Source organism: Anabrus simplex, chromosome 6, assembly GCF_040414725.1.
Source record: "Anabrus simplex isolate iqAnaSimp1 chromosome 6, ASM4041472v1, whole genome shotgun sequence".
In the NCBI taxonomy this organism is placed as follows: Eukaryota; Metazoa; Arthropoda; class Insecta; order Orthoptera; family Tettigoniidae; genus Anabrus; species Anabrus simplex.
In genome coordinates this window covers 131,698,390-131,724,194 of record NC_090270.1, presented here as the reverse complement: position 1 = coordinate 131,724,194, position 25,805 = coordinate 131,698,390, and the positions used below count along the sequence as shown (strand labels likewise).

Here is a 25,805-nt window from a genome sequence, read left to right as displayed (position 1 = left end):
TCTCTGGCGTTGATAGCATCGCATAGGAGGCATATGTATGGCCTCACATCGCAACGATAAGTTGTTACCTTGACTTTCTCTGGTAACACTGACAACTTGAAAGAGACAATGAAGGCACCAGGGGCAACATCTTCACCGTTGACCTTGTAGCGTAATGCGCCGGATGTGTATCACGCCATGGTTCTTCATGTCTTTCATCAACTCGTCAGTGTTCAAAATAAGGTCGCGGTGAAAGATGACTCCACGAACCAGATTCAAGGATTTGTGCTCCTCCACTTCGACGGGGATTTTGCCAAAGTGGTCGCACTTAAGCATCTGATCAGCTTGCAGTGCTGTATAAGTCTTAAAAAGCAAACTACCACTGCGCATTTTCTTGAGATCCTCAAGTTTGCTGTAGACGCCTTCAATGTGTCTACTAAAAAGGGTCGATTTTACCAGCTTAAAATCATGCCCATTGGTTCTGGTTGCAACCAGAAACCTAGGGAAACTCGATCCCATTCCTTCATGCTGCGCATCTTCCCAGGGAGTTGAACCTCTCAGAGAAGCAAAAGTTGAAGACTTCGGTGGGGGACCAACTTGGGATGGGCGACTTTGTTTCAAAGCCATGCCCGAAATCATCCTACCTGAATGCCACCCACTCCAATCAGAGGTCTCTGTAGCCGAACCAAGCTGCCAAGGCAATACCCACCTGATCATAGCCTGTACTGCTTGGGGTCCAATGTTGGACGATCCCTAATACGGGATGACTGAGGCAATGAGCACTAGGACTCCCTTCCTCCAGTAACCCACAATAGCACGTACCCCATAGAGTGTACAGAGCACTGAATATAGAGAGGGAAAAAAAAAAAAAAAAAAATAATATGTCCTTTTGGCATTCGGCTGTGCGAGGACCAGTGTTGTCAGACGGATACAACTGCCAGGGTACATGGCGCTCCCACCCACAAGATTCCTGGGGGGTCAAATGCGGGCTTTTGGGCATAACCGCACACATAAGAGACCCATCCCCGAGCAGCACGCACATCAAAAATTTTGAAATGGTCTCAACTAACCCTAAAAAAAAAAAGGGACCACGGCCACATGACCCTTTTTGTCACCTTCTACGACAGGCAGGGATTACCTGTGAATGTATTCAGCCCCTCTCATCCACAGGAGGTCCAACACATACCAAACTGCAATCCATGTCTGCGCCTAGGTCGCCCCTTTTAGTCGCCTCTTACGACAGGCAGATGATACAGCGGGTGTATTCTACATGTGCGTTCCCCACCCACAGGGGGTCTAGAACAGGTTGATAGTTTCAAGTATTTAGGTTGTGTGTTCTGCCAGGATGGTGTAGTAAAGCTAATACAGTGAGCTCGCAGTTGCGAACAACAGTATTCTGTAAGAAGGTAGTCAGCTCCTGGACGAAACTATCTTTACATCGGTCTGTTTTCCGACTAACTTTGCTTTACGGGAGCGAAAGCTGGGTGGACTCAGGATATCTTATTCATACGTTAGAAGTAACAGGCATGAAAGTAACGAGAATGATTGCTGGTACAAACAGGTGGGAATAATGGCAGGAGGGAACTCAGAATGATGGGATAAAGGCTATGTTAGGAATGAACTCGATGGATGAAGCTGTACGCATAAACCGGCTTCGGTGGTGGGGTCATGTGAGGCGAATGGAGGAAGATAGGTTACCTAGGATAATAATGGACTCTGTGGTGGAGGGTAAGAGAAGTAGAGGGAGACCAAAACGACGATGGTTAGACTCGGTTTCTAACGATTTAAAGATAAGAGGTATAGAACTAAATGAGGCCACAGCACTAGTTGCAAATAGAGGACTGTGGCGACATTTAGTAAATTCACAGAGGCTTGCAGACTGAACGCTGAAAGGCATAACAGTCTTTAATGATAATGTATGTATGTATAAAAGAGACTACAAAATTGTCTAAGTGAGAATTTATTTAATGTTGGAACTGAATATTTCCTTTAGGACCACCCCACATTACTGTAAGTAATTACCTGAAAGCTTTATAGAAAGTTGTTTTTGTTTCTAGTTCTAGCTGATACTGATTATCATCTTCAAGACCAGGTAACTGTTGAAGCTCACCAACGTTTTGTAAAATAATCTCATACAATCGTGTCAAATCTTGAGGACGAGCCTTCCGTCCTTCAGTGGGGTTCTGAAAAAGATAGAGGGAAAAGATAAAATTTTACATAAAACATAAAATGTGAGGCTCTTTTGATGACTTATTATTATAATTAAATTTTCATGAATCAGCAAGATAAATACAAAGCCACAATAAATTACCTCATTTTTATCTGCCAAAGCAGATTTAGCTGCTTCTACCATAAGTAAATTTCTCTGTATGGTGCGGGTCAGTCGAATGTATGTTAAATAAGACAATAAGTATTGTATTGAAGAAACGGGTCCTCCTGTACCAGCACGGCTCTTTCCACTCTGGAGTAAAAAGAAAATTTACTTAGGCTGATGAAATGGAAAACAAATGGAAAGTAATCTTTCCCTCATTCAAGATAACAAACATGACAAAAAATTGAACATAAATGACTAAATATCATCCCTGGAAAGGCAAAGTCTTGTAAGCAATATTTTTGTCAAAACTGAGGTTACGATGTTTTTACATCAACCGGACTTCACTGCACATACTGGCAAAGTATCGTAAGCATCAAGTGAATGTAGAAAGAAAAAAAAACAATGTAAAAAAAGAGAGAAATTATCGTAACCAACATCAGTACTATTCAGACCACCAGGTTATCGTAAACACCCGAGTTAGAATCTTGTTATTTGTGTACAGATTATTTTATTCAGAATATATAGAGATTTGAGGATTTCCACTCAATCAATATAATTTTTAATCACTCTTTGATTCTCTTACGGTAGTGTAGTAAGTCAACTTTCTGACTTTTTTTTTTTTTTTTTTTTTTAAGAACCTACATTACTTAATTTACGATCATTTAAGAAAATCTCTTGTTATCCCTCCTCCAAAAGTGCTACAAAAGTTACCATAAGAGGACCACTCTGTTTAACAATGCACTCAACAACAACTGCAAACAATTGTAAGCGACATTCACAACTTTAAAATAATTAAAATGAGTTCCTTTTCGCTGCGACTGAATAAATAGGTAACCTAATATGACAATACAGTGAAAATTCATTTCTGGAGTAGAAAAAAAACTGAAACTGTCCAAACAGCATGGTTTTCTACCAGGTGGCTCTTGTCTAACAAACCTAGCCACTCTGCATAGCTTTGCATCACACGCCATTGCAGCTAAATCGCAGCTGGATATCTGCTACGTAGACATTTCGAAAGCTTTCAATTCTGTAGACCATACTCTGTTGCTCCATAAACTCTCCGAACGATTTAATATACATGGCAGTCTTCTGACCCTTCTTTCTGGCTTCCTACATAACCGTTGGCAGAGAGCGGTAATATCAGGCACTTCATCCTCATGGTTACCAGTCACGTCCGGTGTCCCACAAGGCAGTACTCTTGGCCCCTTGCTGTTTTCTTTGTTTATGGACGATCTGCCGTCCGAACTCAACGAAACAGCCAATACCCTACTCTTTGCTTTTTAGGAAGATCAGGAATCCAGGAGATGCAGCTCTGCTACAGTCCTCACTTAATGCCCTCTCGAACTGGTGCCGTACTTGGAAACTTATCCCCAATCCACAAAAATGCAGCCACATGACCATAACACTACGTAAATCTCCTCTACCGACATCATATTACCTACTCGACAAGCCCATCACCGTAGTTACGCAACAGCGTGACCTAGGAGTAATATTTAATACAAAATTACAATTTAAGACCCACATAGAAACATATACAACCAAGGCTATGAAATTACTAGGCATTCTCTATCGCTTCACAGAAATTTCTGACCCCATTGCTCTTCGTCACTTCTTCCTCACGATCATTCAACCTCTCTTAAACTACTGCTCTCCTATTTGGACAACAGCCTCCCCCTCCAATACTAAGCAGTTAGACAGAGCAGTGTCCTTCTTTGCTGCAATTGTAAGTAACAGAAACCCCAAGCTCAGAAATCTGTCTACGCAGCAGGTATTAATGGCAATTAATATGTCACCGCTGCACATTAGGCGACAGGTAGCTGACCAGAGTTTCCTCCACGGGATCTTAAATGGGCATTACCGCTCAGAACATCTTGTCTCACTCTTCTCTCTCCGTGTTCCTTCCCGCTCCACCAGAACCAAAGACCTTCTCCACATTCCCCACACTCAGCACTCAATACTTCAACGATCTTTCCTAATCCGCCTCCCGACACTCTTTAACAATATTAACAGGAGACAAGAACTCGATATAGCATCAAATAAAAGTGTATTCGAGAGGTGTGTAAATAGCCTCTTAAAGATAAGTTGATGTGAAGGGATTATACCGCCACCTTGACCCACGACGACTTGGCTATCCCTGGTGTGAAAATGGGAGACCACGGAAAACCATCTTCAGGGCTGCCGACAGTGGGGTTCGAACCCACTATCTCCCGGATGCAAGCTCATAGCTGTGTGATCCTAACTGCACGGCCAACTCGCCCGGTAAGGAAATTAAAACTGAATAATATACTTCCATAAAAATATCAATTTTCATAGATTCTTTTCATATATTTTTTGGAATCATGGGACATTAATTTTAAATAAGACCACCTTCCCATAAAGCAAATGAAGTCAGCTTGTGTTGATTGTGTGAAGCCTGATGAGAAATATCCTGTCATACCTGAAGAAAACTTATGCTTCAAGTATCAGCTGTGTGGTTTCACGGTAACAATTTGGTGCTTACATAATCACCTGCTTCTGTATTTCAGCTGAGATGAAATGAAAATGAAATGGTGTAATGCTTTTATTGCCAGGAGTGTCTGAGGACACGTCCGGCTTGCCAGGTGGAGGTCTTTTGATTTGACTCCCGTAGGTGACCTGCGCATCGTGATGAAGATGAAATTATGATGAAGATGACAATACACCCAGCCCCAGTGAAATGAACCACTTTTGGTTAAAATTAAAATGAATATAAATTGCTTTTGAATGCCATTTTAATAATAATGTCATTGGCTTTACGGCACACTAGCTACTTTCGGAGACGCCGAGGTGCCAGAATTTAGTCCTGGCAGGAGTTCTTTTACGCAGTAAATCTACCGACACAAAGGTGACATATTTGAGCACCTTCAAATACCACCAGACTGAGCCAGGATCGAACCTGCAAAGTTGGGGTCAGAAAGCCAGTGCCTCAACCATCTGTGCCACTCAACCCAGCAAATACCATTTTTGTTCAATACTTCTTATGCTTAATAGCGGCAGCTTCTTCAGAATTGAGGTCTTCAACTATCCACTTATTTCAAAACTATCGATATAATGAGCAGCAATTTTGAGCCATGGCAGCATTAGTGCAAACCACGAGAACATGATCATTGCAGATGGTAACAGAAGACTAAATGCATCCCTGAAAAAATGAAGCAAATGAGTGATTCTCCTTAGTTAGCAAATCTGATCTGTCACAACGTTATTCCCTCTCCTAAAATTCCAAACACAAACCCGATATTTGAACCACAGAAATTGTTTTGTCTAGCGAGGCCCAAATATATTTTCTACTAGCAGTAAGTGCAGATTCGCTCGCGTGGATTTCGTATTTTGATAAAAGTAATCATTCCTCGGTACTGCACTAAGGCATTATCAGAAAATCCCTGAAGTATAAAATGATGATGATGATGATGATGCTTGTTGTTTAAAGGGACCTAACATCTAGGTCATCAGCCCCTAATGATACGAAATGAGACGAAATGAAATGACAAATTAAAAACCCAAATCCTCCACTGACCACAATTCAAAACGTGAGGACGAAGAATGAATGGATGGATGGATATGAATTTAAAACGATCAGTGGAACCGACCCACAGTGCCCCACATGCACAGAAGCTGGCGTAACACAATAGTATTATTGACCAAAGGACTGCCTCTATAGCATGATACTGAAAAGATGATGCTTGTAGTTGGAAGGAATCCAAAATCCAAGTCATCGGTCCCTCATAATAGTACTTATCGCTAGAAAAGTAGAACCATGGTATTTGTCATGTTGTGGTACTAATCAAGAGTAGCGTCGACTCGCGGTATTCCACACATTATGGTACTACTCATAGGTAATGAAATTCGCACATGTATTACAGACCTACTGTTTTTCTCACATTGCACCGCCATTTACAGGCAACGCAAACCTATGGTGTTCATCACTTAAGTGTACTAACCACAGGGAGTCTTACTATCCCGTGGTGTTCCTCATATAGTGGGTACTAATCATAAGCAAGCCAAAAACATGGGTTCAATCATCCCATGGTGTAGCTCATATAGTGCTACTAATCACAGGTACTGGAAAAGCTGTTGCACTCTCGTCTGCTACTAATCGCAAACCTATTTGGTACCTAACACACTGGTACTACGCACAAGGAAAAGCGACCCATGTTGTTCCCCGCGTGGTGGTACTAATCACAAAGAGTTTCATGGTTCTAATATAATCATCCCTCGATCGCCCCTTTTAGTCGCCTCTTAGGCAGGCAGAGGATACTGTGGGTGTATTCTTTGTCTGCTTCCCCCACCTACAGGGAGTTGTGTGTTTGGTCCGCGAGAGGTATTTTATTTTCCTCAAGTCTGCTGGCAAGCCGGTTAGGCCCCCTCTATCCGCCACCTGGGATGCGCCACGTGGGAGTATCACCTCACCCCCTGCTATGCCAGCGTAGTAGGTTCGTGGTAAAGTATAAAAAGTCACAGAAAAATTGAGTTTCATTAACCCCAGAAACCATGTTTGTGGTATTGCTTTTGGGGCTAAGATGACCATGTGTCATAGAACTGCACAAGTGAGAAATACTGTAATCTTATATCAAGTTGGGAAAAAATGCATGTTTCCTTTTTCTTAAAAAGGAGATTCCAAACACCTATTTCCACGCCTGTAAACATCTTCAGTCTCTGAGATATAAGTATCCTAGTAAAAAGAATTCAACTTCTTCACTTTTTTCCACTCCCTCAAGTAGACTTTTCAAAAAATTAAAAAATACGTGTTTCTTTACTTTTAAAGCAATTCTAAATGCCGGTACCAATTTTCACGCCTGTAACTTCTTCTATTTTTGAGTTGTAACTATCCTCATAAACAGAATTCAACTGCTTCTTTGCTTATTTTCACCCCCCCCCCCCCCTCCATGTCGATTTTCCTAAAACAAAAAATGTGTGTTTCCTTATTTTAAAAGGAGATTCCAAATACCAATGTTGTTCACATCTGTAACATCTTTAGTTTTTTATATAAGTAATCCTCATAAAAATAATTTAAATTTTTCAATTCTTTTACTCTCCCTTAAGTGGCGGTGACCGACTGGGATAGGGAGTACCCACTCTGGACGTTTGCCCGATCTCCTGGCTTCGGGTGGAATCACTCGCCGCCGTCGCCCAGACACGCGCGGCTGTCGCCGAGTGCTACCCCTTTCGGCAGTACAGGTGCGTCACCTCAGCCTATATATGGAGGCTGGTCTGGCGTCATGCGAGCAGTCTGTGAGTGGCCGGGAGACAGAGGTCTTATTTTAAAGAAGATTCCTAGTATCAATTTTTATGTCTGTAAAAGCTTAAGTTTTTGAGATATAGATATATGTTCCTTTAAAAACACACACACACACACTCTCTCTCCCCCCCCTGTTCACCCCCTTAGTGTCCAAACATCCAAAAATCCTCCCTTAGTGAGCACTTACACTTAAATATAAATGTATCCCCAAAATTTCATTTCTTTATGTCCAGTAGTTTTGGCTTGACGATGATGAATCAGTCATCAGATCAAAAATTAGATGGAAGGCTTTTCCGGGGTTTGCTCTATTAACCAGCGTTTCGTCTTAGGTCTGACACTAGACTCTTCAGAGTGGGATGTGTCAGACCCTACCCACTGACGCTGGGGTGTATGCAGGTGAACTTATCAGAAGCTTATTTATGAAGCACAGTCTGATAACTGCATACGGGAGATAAAACTCCACAATGGAATTAATGCCCGCCTAGCAATTCCAAATGGAAATTCTAAGTTCCCATGGAGGGAATTAGATTCTTTTCCACCGATAGAGCATATCAAAAATCAGATCAAAAATTAGATGGAAGGCTTTTCCGGCGTCAGTGGGTAGGGTCTGACACATCCCACTCTGAAGAGTCTAGTGTCAGACCTAAGACGAAACGCTGGTTAATAGAGCAAACGCTGGAAAAGCCTTCCATCTAATTTTTGATCTGATTTTTGATATGCTCTATTGGTGGAAAAGAATCTAATTCCCTCCATGGGAACTTAGAATTTCCATTTGATGAATCAGTCAGTCAGTCAGTCAGTCAGGACATGTCTGTATATATAAAAAAAAGAGATTTATCTGTACATTGGTCAGAATTTAAAAAGGATGGTATTTCTATATCAGTCATATCTACAGCAACAAGGAAATGCACTTAATTTTCCGTAATTTCTGTCTGTCCGTCTGTATGTATGTATGTATGTATGTATGTATGTATCGTGAAAACGGCTGAAGATAATTTATTGAAAATCGGTATCCAAAGTTGGAGAATACGTCACTAAAATCTAGGCCATAAATAATATTATTCACGCTGAGAGAAACTGTAGTTTCGTGAGAGGCCTAAAATTTATTTCTCAAATATTCATGTTATCAGTGGTCGTATCAATAAATACTACATAACTAAAGTTATATACTGTAGTATTAAATTTCCGATTATTTATACCTTATACATTTTTACTGTACTGGCTATAAATTTGAATTTTTGTTACTAAGTCCATATCAGCGCAGAGTCACGAGAAAATGGGTGAACTGAATAGACTGAAAACCGGTATCTTAAGTCTGAGAACAAGTAACTACAGTCTACGCTATAAATAATTTTATAAGAAGCCCTAATATCACAGAGTCAAAAAACTAAATACAAAGGCCTTCAATATACAAAGCTCATAAAACTGATCAACAATAACATTACATTGACCACTATTTGTTGTGATGTGCTTTGTGTCTTCTGTTCCCACCCATCTCCGATAGATAGGATTACTGCTGTGTACCGAGTATTTTTTAAAAATTTGCTTTACGTCGCACCGACACATAGATCTTATGGTGACGATGGGGTGTGAAAGGGATAGGAGTGTGAAAGAAGCAGCCTTGGCCTTAATTAAGGTACAGCCCTAGCATTTGCCCGGTGTGAAAATGGAATGGAATACCATCTTTGGGCTGCCGACAGTGGGGTTCGAATCCACTATCTCCCGGATGCAAGCTCACAGCTGTGCGTCCCTAAACACACGGCCAACTCGCCCAGTCATACCAAGTGTAACAGCCTCCCTGAATATTGGCGGGAAATAGATGGCGAGTTAGATAACTTTCTTCTTTAGCATGCCATTCCTCTGGTTCATGCATTTTCTGATACTACTGATACGTAATACACTTACAAAATTGTACAAAACTATTTTAATCCTCCTAGTCAATACTATATATTTTACGTCTAATTAAGACTAAATTTCACATATAGACATGTTTCGACCCAGCATTGGGTTATCCTCAGTAAAACATGTATGATGAATTAAAAACCTAGCAAACACACAAAATGAAATGTAAAGTTTTTTAAATAGCATAATGAAAGTTGTGTTCCGACTTGGGGTGATATACGTAAGCATTATTGAAGTTGAACCATCTGATTTTTTGTCTGTAAAATGGATAATACAAATCAAATTAAGGTTGAAAAATGATGACTAACAGGAACAACGTTTAGATTAAGTTCTGAAAAATGAAAATTACCTTACATTACGTGGCCCGCTTGTATCACTCATGTTCTCTGACAACAGAGTCCAGCTCTCGAATGACTTGCTGCTGCAGTCGAGACGCAAGACGTGTTGCTACAAGGAAGTGGAGTGGGGAAATGGGGCGGGGCTTTCAGGAGAATGGGAGTGTGCGGAATAATGTGGGTGGTGACTGAAAAAGAGTGCAGTAATTGTGAGTTCTTACATTCCTGTTTTTTTGTATAAATGATCGGAAAAAAGTTTTCCATATTTTGTCCTTTTTTTCATTTGTCTCATTTAAGTTGAGGGGTGGGTTCTTATAATGATCCATACTGATGTAAAAATTCCCTAAACTGTTTAGTAGTGGACATTTTTGTTCACATTGTAAATTTTTTTAATATCTTGATCCATTGCAGTATAATTGTGATTATAGTCTTTGTGATGGCAGAGAAACTATTATATTTTAAGGAGTTGTGATGTTCTATATATCTTATGAGGAAGTTCCTACCAGTTTGTCAGACTTACCTTGACCCGCATCCCTGACATTCCAGTTTATATATCCCAGAATTTGTGTATTTGTTGCTAGTATTTACTGTGTGAGAGTAAAAAAATAATCTTTCATTAGTGTTGCTGGTTTTGAAAGCAATTTCTAGGTTCTGTTTTCTTAGGATGTTGGTGATTATGTGTATATTATTATTGCTCAATGTGAATGTGGCATATTTTTCTTTAATTTTTTACTCTTTCGTTAAAGTAGTTGTGTGCTTGTTAGTACGTTTACTCATTAGCTTATTTATAAATTTTGTGCTGAATCCGTTGTTCAAGGCTATTTCGCGGAGAGTCCTGATTTTTTTTTAAATTTCTTTGAGAGCGGGTTTTGTAAAGCTCTTTCTAACATGCTATTGTAGGCAGCTTTTTTGGGACCTTCAGGATGTATTGAATTCTGTTTAATGGTGTTAGCAGTTTAAGTTGGTTTCCAGTAAATGTTAAATGCCATGTGATTACTCTTATGAAGTGATAGTGTTATGTCTAAATAATTAAGCGAGTTATTGTTCTCCATTTCCATAGTGAATTTAATATTCTGATCTAAACTGTAGAGTAGTTCCAAAATTTCCTTTCTTTCATTAATGCTGTTATATATGATGGCTACACATCAACGTAAGGTGTCCAGTATTTTATAGCTTTGATCTTATCTATGATGTTTGTGTGTTCTAAGTCGTCCATATATATGTTCGCCAAAATACTTGAGGTAAACTCGTCTGCTGGTAGATGTTATTCTCAAAAAGGAAATCATTATTACTTAAAGGCCTATGAACTCGTCTATTTCACCAATGCTTAATTTACTGAATTTTGTTAAATTATTCTGTATCAAATTTACAATGGTTTTAACGGGGATTTTGACATACATATTGACGACATCAAATGAAAGGATCTTGTAGTGTTCTGGTAGTTTTATATGTTTTTTTGTTGTTATTTGCTTTACGTTGCACCGACACAGATAAGTCTTATGGCAACGATGGGATAGGAAAGGCCTATGAGTGGGAAGGAAGCGGCCGTGGCCTTAATGAAAGTACAGCCCCAGCATTTGACTGGTGTGAAAATGGGAAACCATGGAAAACCATCTTCAGGGCTGCCGACAGTGGGGCTTGAACCTACTATCTCCCGGATGCAAGTTCATGGCTGTGCGACTCTAACCGCAGCACAGGCAACTCGCCCGGTCTTTTATATGTTTCATTCTTTCGCAAAGTTCTATGGAGTTCGTTATCGTTGTATTCGCTTGGTAGTGATAATGCGTACTAAGGAAAACTTGAATAAATTGAGCTAATTTGTACATTGGGCTACCCCTAAAATTGATAATTGATCGTATAGGGGTGTTAGCCTTAAGAATTTTTGGTAACAATTTCGCTACGGGTAACCTAGGGTCCATAGCAAAGAGTTTTTTATTGAAAAGGAAAGTACTATTATTGACTATTGATTTTAATTCTTAATGCAGGTTTTTTAAGGGATTCTTCTTGATTATTCCGAGTAACAATCGGAACCTGCGACACGTGCCAACGTGTAAATCCGAACAATCGCCTGCTAAAACAATATCCCATTCCATTATTACCTGAAGAGCCCAGGAAGGTATTCGCAATCGACCTATTCGGCCCACTTCCCAGGTCTACCCATGGAAACAAACATGTAGTAGTGACCATAGATGTCTTTTCTAAATTCTTGTCACTTTTCGCCATACAGAAGAGTAATACCAAGTCAATTTTGAGACGCATTACACGTAACGTGATACCTACGATGGGAAAACCGGAGTTCTTATTATCGGACCATGGTTCTCAGTTTACATCTCTGGAATTCCAACAAGCCATGAGACAGCTTGGTATCAAACACGTCTTAAATTCAATCAGATATCCAGCCGGTAACAAAGCCGAGCGGGTCATGCCCGAAATCGCTAAGTTCTGCAGAATTTACTCTGGACAATGTCACTGGAACTGGATAAAAGTACTGCCTATTCTTATGTATTGTCATAACAATACCATACATGAATCTACAGGCCAGGTACCCGTTCTTATTCAACACGGGCAGTTTCCCTCTCGACCTTGGGAAAACATCGTACAATGTCCGCCTGACGCACAACTGGCTCCAGCAAGGCGCGTTGAAATAACAGCAGAGCACCTGCGTAAACAGGCTGACCGTAGGTTATGCAGAGTCGCGAAGAAAAGATTCCACAGACCTTTACAAGTGAACGAACTGGTCTTAGTGAGAAAACCGATGGTCTCCAGCCCTACAGAACGGTTTTACGGCAAGTTTGCTGATTTGTATACTGGACCATTTAAGGTTATAAGGTCGTATAACAACAACGCCTACCGAGTCCAAAGTCTCGATGGACGACAGGAATTTATATTCAACGCCTCGAACCTAAGACTCTACCGTGAAGCGGAAGAGTGAAGAAAGAAAAAAGAAAAGACCCAGGTTGACCGTCAAAGAAATACCACTTTGTGGCGTGCAAAATGATTACCGTTCAGACAACTGACAGATGCTTGGAAATTATTAATACCATGGAAAATTAAACAGTGAGGTAGACAACATACGGACCACATTTTCAGGAACGAACGTGATTTAAAAAAAAATTTTAACCTTGTTAAAAATTTTGTCCCAGTAAGAGGTGGATGTGACCGTGAGGTCACAGCTGACTGGACAGGTGTTGGTGTGTGGCTTGTGTTCGCTTGTCGGCGAGATGGGGTGTGCGCGACCTTGGACGAGGACGAGAACAAGTTTTTTTTACGTGAAGAGGGCGGCCGGTCGGCTAACAAAATAAAAATTAAAAAATGAAGGTTGGCGAGAGAAAAAGATGCTAGCGCGTGTCACTGGTAATTGCGAGGAACGATATGAATGAAATATTTCTAATATCTTTGGCGGCGTGACATGCATAATTACGGAAGGCTCAAGGATTAAATTAAAATAAACTGGATAAATAATAGCACATTTAGAGGATATAAATTACAAACTAAAATTTTGAACTAATTTACACGACCTTTTGGCTACAATGGTGGTAAAATTATATATTCATACGGTAGAAGAATTTAGTATCTAAATTGACTTTACTTCCGTGCACGAGCACCAGACACGATATTTAAGTCATGTGATAAGAGTACTCACTCTCACAGACTAACGTGTTCCCGGACTATCATCTTCAGTCGCTCAGAGCCCTTGACAGCAAGATTTTCAACATAGAACATCGTGAATACTGTCGTTAGAAACAGTGGCTTCACTCCTGTGCTCTACACTTCTGATAATTGTATACAACTTAGAACAGTGCTGTGATCAGACGTCGAATGTGCAGATATTAATCCCTTAAGTACGTGTCATTTCCAAAATACAGTTACGTGTGTGTTTGGAGTTTATTCTAAAGCACTTTGTGTAAGTTTCAGCTTTCTCACGAGTGAACGCGGAAGACTTGGACGTGATCATTTCCAGAAGAGGACGGAACTTCGCATTATGGATTACCAGCGCTTCACCATGAAGTTCTAAACCATCGACCACCGTCGGCGGCGTCGGGATGCAGATTCTTTCATCCTGGCATGGCTGATTGAGAACCCAGACTTCCAGACGTGAAGATTTCTCCTTAAGTTAAGTCGATTACGTCTCATTTATATCTGTTCTATGTAGTTGTTCTATTATTTCTTCCTTCTTAGTAATCTATTTTGACACATTTTATGGTTGTATATTTTCTCGAATATGTCGTAAAACTGACACATGCGATTGCTTAATGACCATGTGGCCATGAATTTGACAGCGAGGGTTCTGATAGAGTTATCCATGTGTTATCGACACCATCTTTGCTTATTGAGTGAATTTCGTCACGAATACGAGTTAATTTATGTCCGATGGATTTAATGATAGGATATTTTGTCAATATTTTTAATATTTTCCTTGTAATGGAACTTCTACTTGTACCTCGTGTCTGAGATAACGTGTCATCGGGATATTAAGTCTGAATTCTATGTACAAATTTAATGAGAATATGTGCATTGGGGCATGTGATAATTAATTGGCGTAATTAATCATCGAGACACATTTAAGTGGATATTATGTATTTGTAGGACGATGGTAGGTCCTGATATTTCGTGGCTACACATATTTGAGATTAGGATGCGACAAGTTAGAGTCGTCATTGAGGTACACTGTACGTGTAAAGTATATGGAATAATTGCGCATGATATGAATCTTCGTGAAACTGAGCTTTTCACATGTTAATGTCGTGATATTATTAAGCCTGATGTTGATTAGGTTGTAAGGTGAATATGGATTATTCGAGATGAATGCAGTGTAGTCTAATATTAGTGTCTTCAGATGAAGAAAATGAAAGTCCATGTCAATCGATGTACTTCTTAATTCGTGGGAATATCCCAACTTTTCTCAAGTAATTCAATAATTCCAAGTTGAAGGTACAGGTGCATGTTCGCGAAGGCCTTAGGTCCGAAGAACAGATCTTCGACGAAATATCTCAATAATATGTGATTCGTGACTATGCAAGTTCATTCGCTGATGCAATTTTTCGCTCTCATGAGGTAACTCAATCTTGCTGGAACGTAATAAATCTGTTAACAGGAGAGTAATATAGTTGATCGACACTCGTCGACATGTAAATAGTGTAGATATTTTCTTCTTGGTAACCACAGTCTTCTTGACAATTTCCGTAGTTAGCTGTAGATGTAGTAATTTGAGAGAATTATTTTCTATGTGTTTTGTTCGGATAATGTGCGACACTTTGATATTAGCGATGGATAGTGGACGGGGTTTCCACATGGATGATATTCTCCCCATTTACTTATGTTCGTAAGCTCAGAAGGCGTTTTATTTTGTTTAATTATTGATCAGATGCTTAAAGTTCAGTATTAATTCTCACGAAAAGAGATGTGAGACGACGTGAACAGGTATATCCGACGTCTCGGATTAACTTAGAGAAAACCAAGGCAAATTCAACTTTTCATTTTATAACTACAAAATTGTTAATATAACGAATGTAAATTTTATTTTGCTATAATTGTTAACTTATTGACCCTTAGAGATTTCTTTATTATACTCGTTCTTACAATTACTGCATTTTTTCCAGATTGTCGATGAAGGCTTGGCCCAGACCTCATTTTTCTGAATGACAATTTTTGATTCAACTTTAAATAAATAATTTAATGACTTTAAAGACGATAAAGAAAATTAACAATGTAAAATATTCTGTTAGAATATTAGGGGAAACAACTGCCGTGTACCATCCCATTTGTTTGCACTTAGGTTTGTTACATCAAGAGCCATATTAAATTACATAAAGTAGTGATCATAGTCATAATCACAGACTTCAGGATGGTTAATATTTCATTTAATTAAATAAAAGTGTCATATCTGTTCTATACCTGGAACATGCTTATTCGATGAACCCTATGTTAATCCTGCCACATTCATTTATTTTATGAGCCTACAGCCATCGAACTGAGCACCCCTGGGGTGTCTAGTGTTCGCTGACTGACTACGTCGGGGACAATATACGATCTTAAAATTGAGGAATTAAAGTTGAATACAGTCCTTTAATGTTAAAATGTTCATTTCATATATACGTCGATAGCCATTTGTTCGATAAAAACTCGTTGTGTATAATAAAAATTATTAAACTGCGCCGTCTTCTTAGCTTTGTTGGTGTGCAGAAATGTAGTTTTTATGCTGTAAATATAATGGTTGGAACTGTGATTGTAATTTACCCTGAAGTTATTAGGCGGGCATAGCTTCTCAGTTCAATGCAACCCTGTAATGATGAAAGCCCAATGTTAATATAAAAGCAAGAAAAATTGATGAAGACATGATTGAATCAAAATATTGATGAGGCCAACTCACCTTCTACGGCTGTATACTTCGCATGACGACTGCAGCACAACGAGTGTGTCTGCTCGTATCGTGTGCTATGTGATGAAGCGCTAAGGAGGGGGAAGTAGGGGCGGCAAGAGAGATGTTTCTAGAACGTTGACGATGTAGGAGAGGGTCCGGGGGCGTTGTGGACGAAGACTGTAGTACGAAAAACTGTTTCGTAGAGTTTGAAAGACGTTCGAATTTACTGGAATTCTTAGCTTGTCAAGTAATAGAATCAAGCAATCGTATAATACTTTGGGTTTCTCCGAAATTTCATTCAGATTAAGGTTAGCATTATAATACTGGTCTAGATGTATTAGACATGCTTCCGTAATGTCAAGCCTCGGTCCCTTAGCAAGTGTTTGCATGATCTCAAGTCTTTATCTATGTCTGTGAATTTATGCTTGTACTCATGGATATGCTGGCCTACAGCTGAAAATCTATTATATTTGACGGCGTTAAAGTGTTCTTGATACCTGACATTAAAGTTACATCCAGTTTGCCCTATATATCCGCTTCCACAGTCTCTACTTTGAAACCTATATACACCTGATTTCGAGCATGGATTGTCTTTATTAACAGCTGAAGCATTCTACTGTACTTCTGTTATCTGTCTTGAACGCAATCCTAATATTACGTTTCTTGAAAATGTTTGCAATTCTATAAACTTCTTTATTAAACTGAAGGTCGCAATTTCTTTTACTTCTGGTTTATCTTTAGTCAGGTTTGTGTAAGGGCGATATTTAAATTTGTTTATTATTCGCTCTATAAAATTCCCTTTAAAACCGTTAGCTTTAGCCATGGATCGAATGACGTTCAGTTCATTGTCCAAGTCTCGCTTGGACATTGGTATGCTAAATGTGCGATTCACCAAGCTATTATATTTCGTGCATTTGTGAGCTAAGGGGTGTATCAAATTCTTGTTGTATTGTGACTGAAAATTGTATGTCTTTCTGTAAATGCTAAAGAAAATGAAGAGGCGTGCCTATTGATCTTTACGTCCAGATAATTAATGGATTTTTCTATTTCAGATTCCAAAGTAAATTTTATATCAGTATCTATTGTATTAAGATTATTAAAAGTAGTAGAGGCATTGGGTATGCGTTCATCCAGAATAACAAAAGCATCGTCTATGTACCTGGACCAAAATAGAACATTCTTAAATTTGTCATTATTAATTATTTGCGAATCTTCTAAAAAATCTAAATAAATTTCTGCCAAAATTCCTGAGGCCGGAGACCCCATTGCAAGGCCATCCTTTTTTTAAATTATCTTGTCAAAAGTGAAATAGTTGTTATTGACCAGCAATTTTTAAATCGTCATAAAGTCTTCGATTTCAAAATTGCTTAAGTGACTGTATATCTTCAAATTCTTGGCAATGATAGGAAGCAATTTATTAGTCTTGATGTTTGGAAACATGTTTACTATATCAAAACAATGTACTGTATGGTGATCCTGTAATTGAAATTTACTTAATTCTTTAATATGTTGTAAAAATCATCCAACAACATTGTATTTTGTATGTGATCTCAGTTCAATATGGACAAATAATATGAAGTTCCTTACACTCAAGTACTTTGGCGAACATATACAGATACTGTCCCCTTCAAATTTGGCCTACAATAAGTATTTATTGTGTCTGCGTGTACAAGATTATTATTCCATTAGCACGGGCGATATTTTTCAGCCCTGTGTTACAGACGGTCTCACTTGTACAGAACCGGTCTTGTTGGTGAGGGGAGCGATGTATTTGATTTTTTGTATTGAGCTGTCAGCTGTCCCCACGTGACCTACCGAGACGAACCAAGGTCGCCTCGATATGAATCGCGCATGTCAAGTTTCAGACAGAGGTACTTTCGAGAATTGAAACGCTAGACGTCGGCCAATTACAGTGACACACCCTTGTGCTGAATATGCTTAAATACCCCAGTTTCCGCAAGAAACACTCTCTTGTGCTGTGTACTTCGACGTGTTCTTTTGCTGTGAACTCTTTTGTTGTGTACTTCGACGTGCTATTTTGCTGTATACTCCGATGCTGCTCTTACATTCACGACGCAGATGATTCTTGTATTAATTATTTGGCAGTACAATCAGTCACCCTTCACTAATATTTGGATCAACGAGTCTGGCAGATTTTCTTAAAGAAAGTTACATATTTTTCATCTTTAAATTAAATGCGTGTGTGTGCGAAACACCTCCTAAAATTCTTTGTCAGTTTCAGCTTCTACTGTACGAGAAGGAGGGTGTTGGATCGAGTATTTCAAGATGTTGCTACAATTTGAAGAGGAAAGCTACCACAACTCTACTTTGAACATCACGGCTACAATGGTGTGCTAAAATCTAGGCGATCTCTGGCATGGGGAGATAGCGACCGAGGGCAGATAACCTACCACATGTTCCAGATCATCAGCAGAGTTCCAGTTCCATCATTCATTTAAGTACTCTTTTCTAATGTTTATCTGTTCATCTTTGTAAAAATAATGCTTACTTGTTCATTAGTGGTAATATTTCTTCTAGTCTTGCAGCAGTTTTGAATATTTTCATCCTTATTTCACATGGGATATGGTAGTATTGTCATGTGTGTGTGAGTGATTATTGGTCTCTATTAGAATAGCTAGAACGTGTGTGTGTGTCTTCTACGATTATTCTAGCTGTCCCATTTAATAGTCTAGTGTGGTTTAAAAATATTTGTCCTCACCGATAATTAATAATTTTTTTTGTGCTAGAAAGTGAACGACTTCACTTAACTTATCATATGTTATAAACTTCATGGTTACGATCCGTATTGAATTGTAATTATAATATAATTATTAAATTAATGTAGTAATGGTCCACTTTTCAATACTATAATATGCAATATTCTAAATTACATTAATTAGGGACTAGTTTCGGCCAGGGCTGGCCATCTTCAGCCTTATTGTAAAACATCTAATAACTAAACAAGTGTACATGCACACAACTGACATAAAACAAATGAAACTAATATATACAAATTGACATTAGAAACTGGGATGAAATTATGAGTACTTTTGAAAATAACTAGGTTCTAACATCTTGAGTATGCTCATCATCGAGACTCTTTCAAGTATTAATTTATATAGACAGAACTGTTAGTTCTAATACTGCTAACCATTAATAATTTAATAGTAAACGGGAACTGGTAAATGTTGAGCCAGTAGTTCATCACCAAATCTATTTGTGTGGTGTTAGCCATATGCAAGTCATTGGACACTGCTGTAAATAACCATTAGCTGATGGATAACTGTTAGATGTTTCATCATCAAAGTGATAAAATGAGATGCTCTCGTGGTGCTTATTAAATCATGCTGAAATGTTGTTGGACATTGTCAGGACGGCACATGAAGATGTGGTTAAAACAGATACATTGTGTCTGGTATAAAATTTTGCAATTCATTGCGGTGCCTATGAAGTTAACCTGAATAAATTAGATAAATTAATTTAATTTTATTTGGGAAAAGGCGATTCCTAGAAAATATAAAAAGCTTTCTGATAAGTGTTGTGTGTGCGATTCACAGTTTCGTATGAATTTATAGTTAAATCAGATTCATTCGTAATACAAGGCGAATAGGTAGAAATTCCTAGAGATAGATGGAAAGTGAAAATTGGCGCTGTCCCTCATATTTCTGCAATTTGCCACAATCTCACGAAACAATTAAACAAATGAAAAAAAAAAAAAAAAAAAAAAAAAAAACCACCCCGTAAAAAAGAGCCTCCGAAGGCGGAGGAAAGTTGAAGAAACAAATCACACAGGCCTCACCACGAATTAAATTTCGATGCCTTTTCTGAGAGTGCTAAAAGAAATAAGAGGCTCAGACACAGTTAAAAAGACTATAAGTTCACTTATAAACAAACTAAAGAGACAGGGACGTAATATAATGACTATCCGTAATAAATTGAAAATAGCTAGTGCTAAGATTTTGTTGCTAGAAAAACGACTAAGAGATTCCAACCTACAGTCAATTTATTTAACCTTTCCACTGCCGAGTTTTGATGACCAGGCGAGCCCTCTGGGCTGGTTTTTTTTAAAGGAAGAAGCACTTTTACAGATACATTTTTACCAATACAATTAATGGAATGCATATCATCCTCTTAGGCCCGCAGCCCAATACGAGGTCGGGGATGAAGTGAGATTATATTTTACACCATATTTTTACCACTGGATGCCCTTCCTGATGCAAACCTCAGTTGAGAAGATAATGAATATGAAATGAATGATGGTGAATAAAACTGGGTAAGGAAGTGGAAGGAATAGGCTGTGGCTTATGAATAGGAACTGTCCCGACATTTGTTTGGTAGTGTAAAAGGGGAACCACAAAAAAAATCTCAGGACAGCTGATGGTGGGGTTAGAACCCACTCGCCTGCCGAGTGCAGAGCTTGGCTCCATAGCCGTAGTATGTTAATACACGCGGCTACTCCGCTCGGTGATACGGTTACTGTAATATAATGTAAAATTGTTGATTCAAGAACAGGCATTATTATCAAAATCATTTACATTTGTGGAAAAAAGTATTTATCTGAGGAGGGGGTGACAATTGTGCAAGAGATTCATCATTACTAGTTTGCCTCACACTTTCTTGTAGTTCAATATCACCACTTAGATATTCTCCATCTTCATTATCAAAATATAGCTCTCCAGAATCACTATTTATGAGGAAACATTCAATTTCTTCGTCAACAAGAGATGAACGTATACTTCAAGACGAAATGATGGCTACACATTAGCGGGAAAGATGTTCCACTCCAACGAAGCTGAAATAACACCAGATCGCTTTCAAAACACACGAAATGGAGTGGTATATCTACTGTAGAGAACTTCTTTGAGCATTTCCATGGAATCTCAAAGCATGACACTATATCGCGTTCATTTGTGAGATCGGTGAAGTACACACGGCACGAAAATGTATATATACGGGTTTGGCGGACGAGACATGGCGTTCAATAACGTATACATACAGGTTTGGCAGTGAATGAGTTAAGTGAGCCGACATTATGCAGAAAGCAAAAGGTGATTATTGATACCATGCTTCCAAAAATGTCAGCTAAGAAATAAAGTGATGTGATATGACAATGAATTCCCTTTCGATAGTCTCTTAGTTAAAATGAAATCATCTAAGGGGTATAGACACTGTTTAAGGCATGACATGCTTCCCCTTCCTTCGGAGGCTCATCTGCGAAAATTAGTTAAAGAACTTAAATGCCCTTATAGGGTTAACACCCATGCCATTAGTGCTATTGAGAACTATTTCTGCAATAAGAAGAATGAAAACAATCACACGGGAATTCTCATATTTGACGAAGTAAAACTAAGAGGAGAGGTTCAGTTTAATACCAACTCATTAAAAGTTGATAGATTCGTAAATTTAGGAGAACACACCCAAGAACACGGGACAAATACACTCTCAAACCATGCGTCAGTGTTCATGTTTGTGCCCCCATTGCATAATTGGGTTCAACCGGTTGCTATGTATGCAAGCAGAAATTTTACACCTGGTAATATTTTATTATGAATTGTAATCAAGGTGGTCTTACAACTATAGCAAATTAGCACCAGAATTATTGGTTTCACCTCAGATGGAAGTCACTCTAATAAAAAAGTGTGGAAATGTTTAGGAATAAATGGAAAAGAAGGCAAGGTCATGTGCTCTACTTCTAATCCTTTTGATACTAGTAGGGGACTTTGGGTCTTTTCAGATGCTGTACATATAATTGATTGTATATGAAATAATTTCCACGATAAAGGCAAGTCTATTAAAATAATGAAGTTCAGGACCTAAAATTCTATTGACAGGTTTTCAAAATGAATAACTGCCATAAATTTGCAGGGTTGAAAGTTTGCCACAAGCTAACGTCTGCACATATAGACCCCATTTCATTTCAGCGCATGAACGTGAGACTAGCTTTTCAGTTATTTAGTAATTCCGTAGCAAATGGCATAAAGTTTTTTAGACAGATAAACTTCAGAGGGATTGGAAGACAGTGAACAGACGGAAACATTCACTAGGAAATTAAATATCTTAATAGGTGTATTAAATATTTTTATACCAGCAGGGGCTCTTCATAAAGATTCAATAGGGCATCAAACCTTAATAAAATGGAGAGATAACCTCAGTGGGAAGAATACTTTTGCTTCAGAAAGAACTCTTGAATCCCGAAGAGTAACAATTGAGAGCACCATACAGGTGTCCGAGTATTTATGGCATAATGGATTCTAGAACAATCATTTAGGCCTACTTGACAGTGATAGCCACAGACTTGCTAAGGTTTTCTTGAGTTATTATCTAGGAGGAAATATAGTACGGTATCCAAGGTCACAAAATATCATAAATGTGTCAACCTGTATCACAGAAAGCCTACAGAAGAAATACTTGCCGCAGCGCTCACATTTATTAGGGACTATACCAATAAATACAGTACTGACAGCACTTTCCTCACCCATCCTTCAAGAGCAGTTTATAATGTGTTCGTGAAATTTGAAAGTGTAGTGGAACAAAAATTCTCCTGTGAACATAGTTTATGGGGCGATGTATTTTAAAAGTGTTTGGACACTTTGCAAAGTATCACTATTAATTCAAAAGAATTAGGATGCTGCAATAACCATATTACAGACATTATCCCTAAATTTGTGTTACATTATATGAAGTGCCTATTTTATTTTGTAACAAGACAGATGAGAAAGGAACTGAAATCTTTTAAGACCACAAAGTCTACCCGGAAGCTATCTAAAATATTTGTCAACTGACTTCTGGAATGGTAAGCAAAAGCATAACAATTTGCATGCAAAAATTGTCTTTTATTTGTATACTGACTTGTAAGCTCAAACTCACTCACTGCTGGAAGAGCAGCATAGAGGAGGAACCGATGAACTAGGGGAGAGATCACATTTTTACCTTCTACTTGCTATGCATGAACAGTGGAACAGCCTGCCACAAATGTTTTTGGCCACGAAGAAACTCGCTATAGCGCTAGTTACTTTGATTGGGTCATCGAACGCCTGTGGGCAGCTATTTCTTACAATGAACGTTGTGAACTCAACAGTCAGAAATTATCTTAGTTCAGATATAAGTGCTTCTTGTGTGTTACTGAAGACAACACGTTATGAACCTAATATTAATGACATAGCTAGTGAGTATTTTTGCAGTATTGGCAAAATACAACCTCGAAACATGCAATCAAATGTATTATTTTACAATGTATATATGTAAAAACATTTGAAACACAATTTTGAATTAGGGATGGAAGTTGGTGGTGGCAGTGGTAAGGGGGGTGGGTGTGGTAGCCCTTAAAATGAAAATAACAAGTGGCATGGTAGAGAGTTCAGGATAATAAACTAGACTTAAAATGGTACACCAGTTGGAAAAGGTTTGCCATCCCTGATCTAGAGGATTAGAATATATCATAAATGAATAGAAGAATTTAAAAGTTAGTGATGAATCAAAAAATATGCAACGATGGGTGCTCAACAACAGTGCCCAAAATAACACAATGTTTACTTGAAGGAGAACAAGACTTTTCTTTGAAATTTTCTCTGCACTAGCCACACAATTTACATAATCCTACAACAGGAAACAGAATCTAATTTCACTCAATTCAATATTTTACTAAACTTAATGCATATAGGATTGGTGGGTAATGGCTTAGAAGTTAGTTAAAAGTGATTTTTGGCAACATTAATCTTACCTGATCTGATTTAAGTTCATCCTTTACAGCTGAAATAGCATCTTTGCAGTCCATAAGAAAATTCTCAAATAAAGTTATCTTAGCAGCACTATCAACAGCACGCTCCACAGCTGCATCCAATTCTTGTTCAGAGAGAAGAAACAGCCGAACACGTTCAGGACGAACCGCAAAAGTTCTTCCTCGCCATTCCACTTCACAGAGTACTTCTGCTCTCCTTTCTCTCGTTTGTACAATCAAGGACTGGAAATAGCATGAACAATTATTTGAAAGATTGAAAGATCCAATACAATACAAACCAGAACTTACTTGAAAAATGAAATTAAAAACAATCATAGGCTACAACTTATTTACAATTTTTCTTTACATCGCACTGACAAAGATAGGTCTTCTGACAACGATGGGATAGGAAATGTTAAGGAGTGAGAAGGACGTGACCATGACCTCAAGTAAGGTACAGCCCCAGCACCTGGGGTGAAAATGGGAAAACATGGAAAACCATCTTCACGGCTGCCGGCAATATCTACCAATATCTCCTGAATGCCAGCTGACAGCTATGTGACCCAAACCGCGCAGCCATTCGCTCAGTAGGCTAAAACTTACATCGATAATTCTGGTTTATGTTGTAATACAACTGCATACCAGTAAAGATGTATATCAGTGATTTACTGGTATAATACTGGTAAAAGCATCCAAACTTAAGAGTAAAATGTGAATACTTATGAAGGGATTTAAGTGGTAGTTCCGATAGGCCTAGTCATTATGATTAAACGGTAAAGAAGTAGCCCTTCTGAGCGACGGCTTTTTGTTTCATTGAGATAAGCACTGACCTGTGCAGCCTGCTGTTTCAATACATCCCTTAGTCGGGCTGCAGTCATAAACACCTGTAGTGAACAAGTTAAAATGGGTAGGAAACACATCCTGTATACCAGTACTTTGAATATCAGTGCACGTCAAACATATCCAGATGCATAATAAACAACTGCTTGCATGTTGTGAAGATTTGTACATTATACAGTAGAACCTTGATTATACGTTCCCGGAAACTACGTTTCCCCGCATTATTCGTTCAAAATACGTGGTCCCGCGAGCATCCTAATTAAATAACGTTATAAAAATCCTGCATTATCTGTTCCTCTAAGAAACGATTTCCTGGAACAACCGTCCAGAACTTTCAGTCCCATCATCACTAAATCCCTGATCATGCGTTTTCAAGAAACTGTACCTCATGAAAGGACGGCTATGACATACTTATGGATCTTGGTGTTAACGTCCCATCATTGCGGTAATTAGAGGAAGTACTGTATTGGAAAAGCGATCGCCGGTGAACTTCCGTAAGGGACCATTTTAGCATCGCATTCGGGTGGTATTGTTTAGAGAATCTTCGGAAATCATAAAGCAGGGAGTATCCACAACAACTGGAAGGAGACAGAGCGTATTTCGACAGCTCTACTTGAAGACGGAACGAGCCTCGTCAAATGTTTGTACTTGAAAAACGTCTACATTATGTTGAGGGTTAGATGTTTATTTTACTTTTTTCGAGTGTATCGCTGAACAGGTTTTCAGCACTTCCCTCAGAGCACTGTAGTCCCAAGGCTTTCAGGCAGAAATCGAAACTGCTCCTTCTTAAGTAACATAAATTTAGTATTTTATTATTATCAGATAAGATTATGTTATTGAGCCCAGAATAGATGTTGCACCTTACATACAAAAAGCGATGGGAGGTTTTGTAATTACCTATTACTGTTGTGGTCCTGATATAAGACTGGGAATTTCACGTTTTTGTGCTAAAATGTTACAAAAACCACAATCGCTTTATCTGCACACGTTACATTTGAAAAGTTAGTATCATTTCGCACTCGTACTGACTTGTACAGCGAATGCACTTTCCAGCCGAGTTCAAGGTCACAAATAACTGTAATTTCTAAAGTTTCATAATATTT

The 25,805-nt window shown here is 38.6% G+C and overlaps 1 protein-coding gene across 1 annotated transcript in view; it reads right to left on the bottom strand.

Moving 5' to 3' along the window:
- Srp68 (signal recognition particle 68) overlaps positions 1 to 25,805 on the bottom strand; it is a 142,059-nt gene that overhangs the window by 39,226 nt on the left and 77,028 nt on the right. Inside the window, exons 7-9 of the mRNA XM_067149929.2 lie at positions 23,866 to 24,105; positions 2,291 to 2,440; positions 2,002 to 2,162 (exon numbers count right to left, since the gene is read on the bottom strand). Of these exons, the coding sequence (XP_067006030.1) occupies positions 2,002 to 2,162; positions 2,291 to 2,440; positions 23,866 to 24,105 (551 nt within the window). The remainder of the gene's footprint in view (positions 1 to 2,001; positions 2,163 to 2,290; positions 2,441 to 23,865; positions 24,106 to 25,805) is intronic.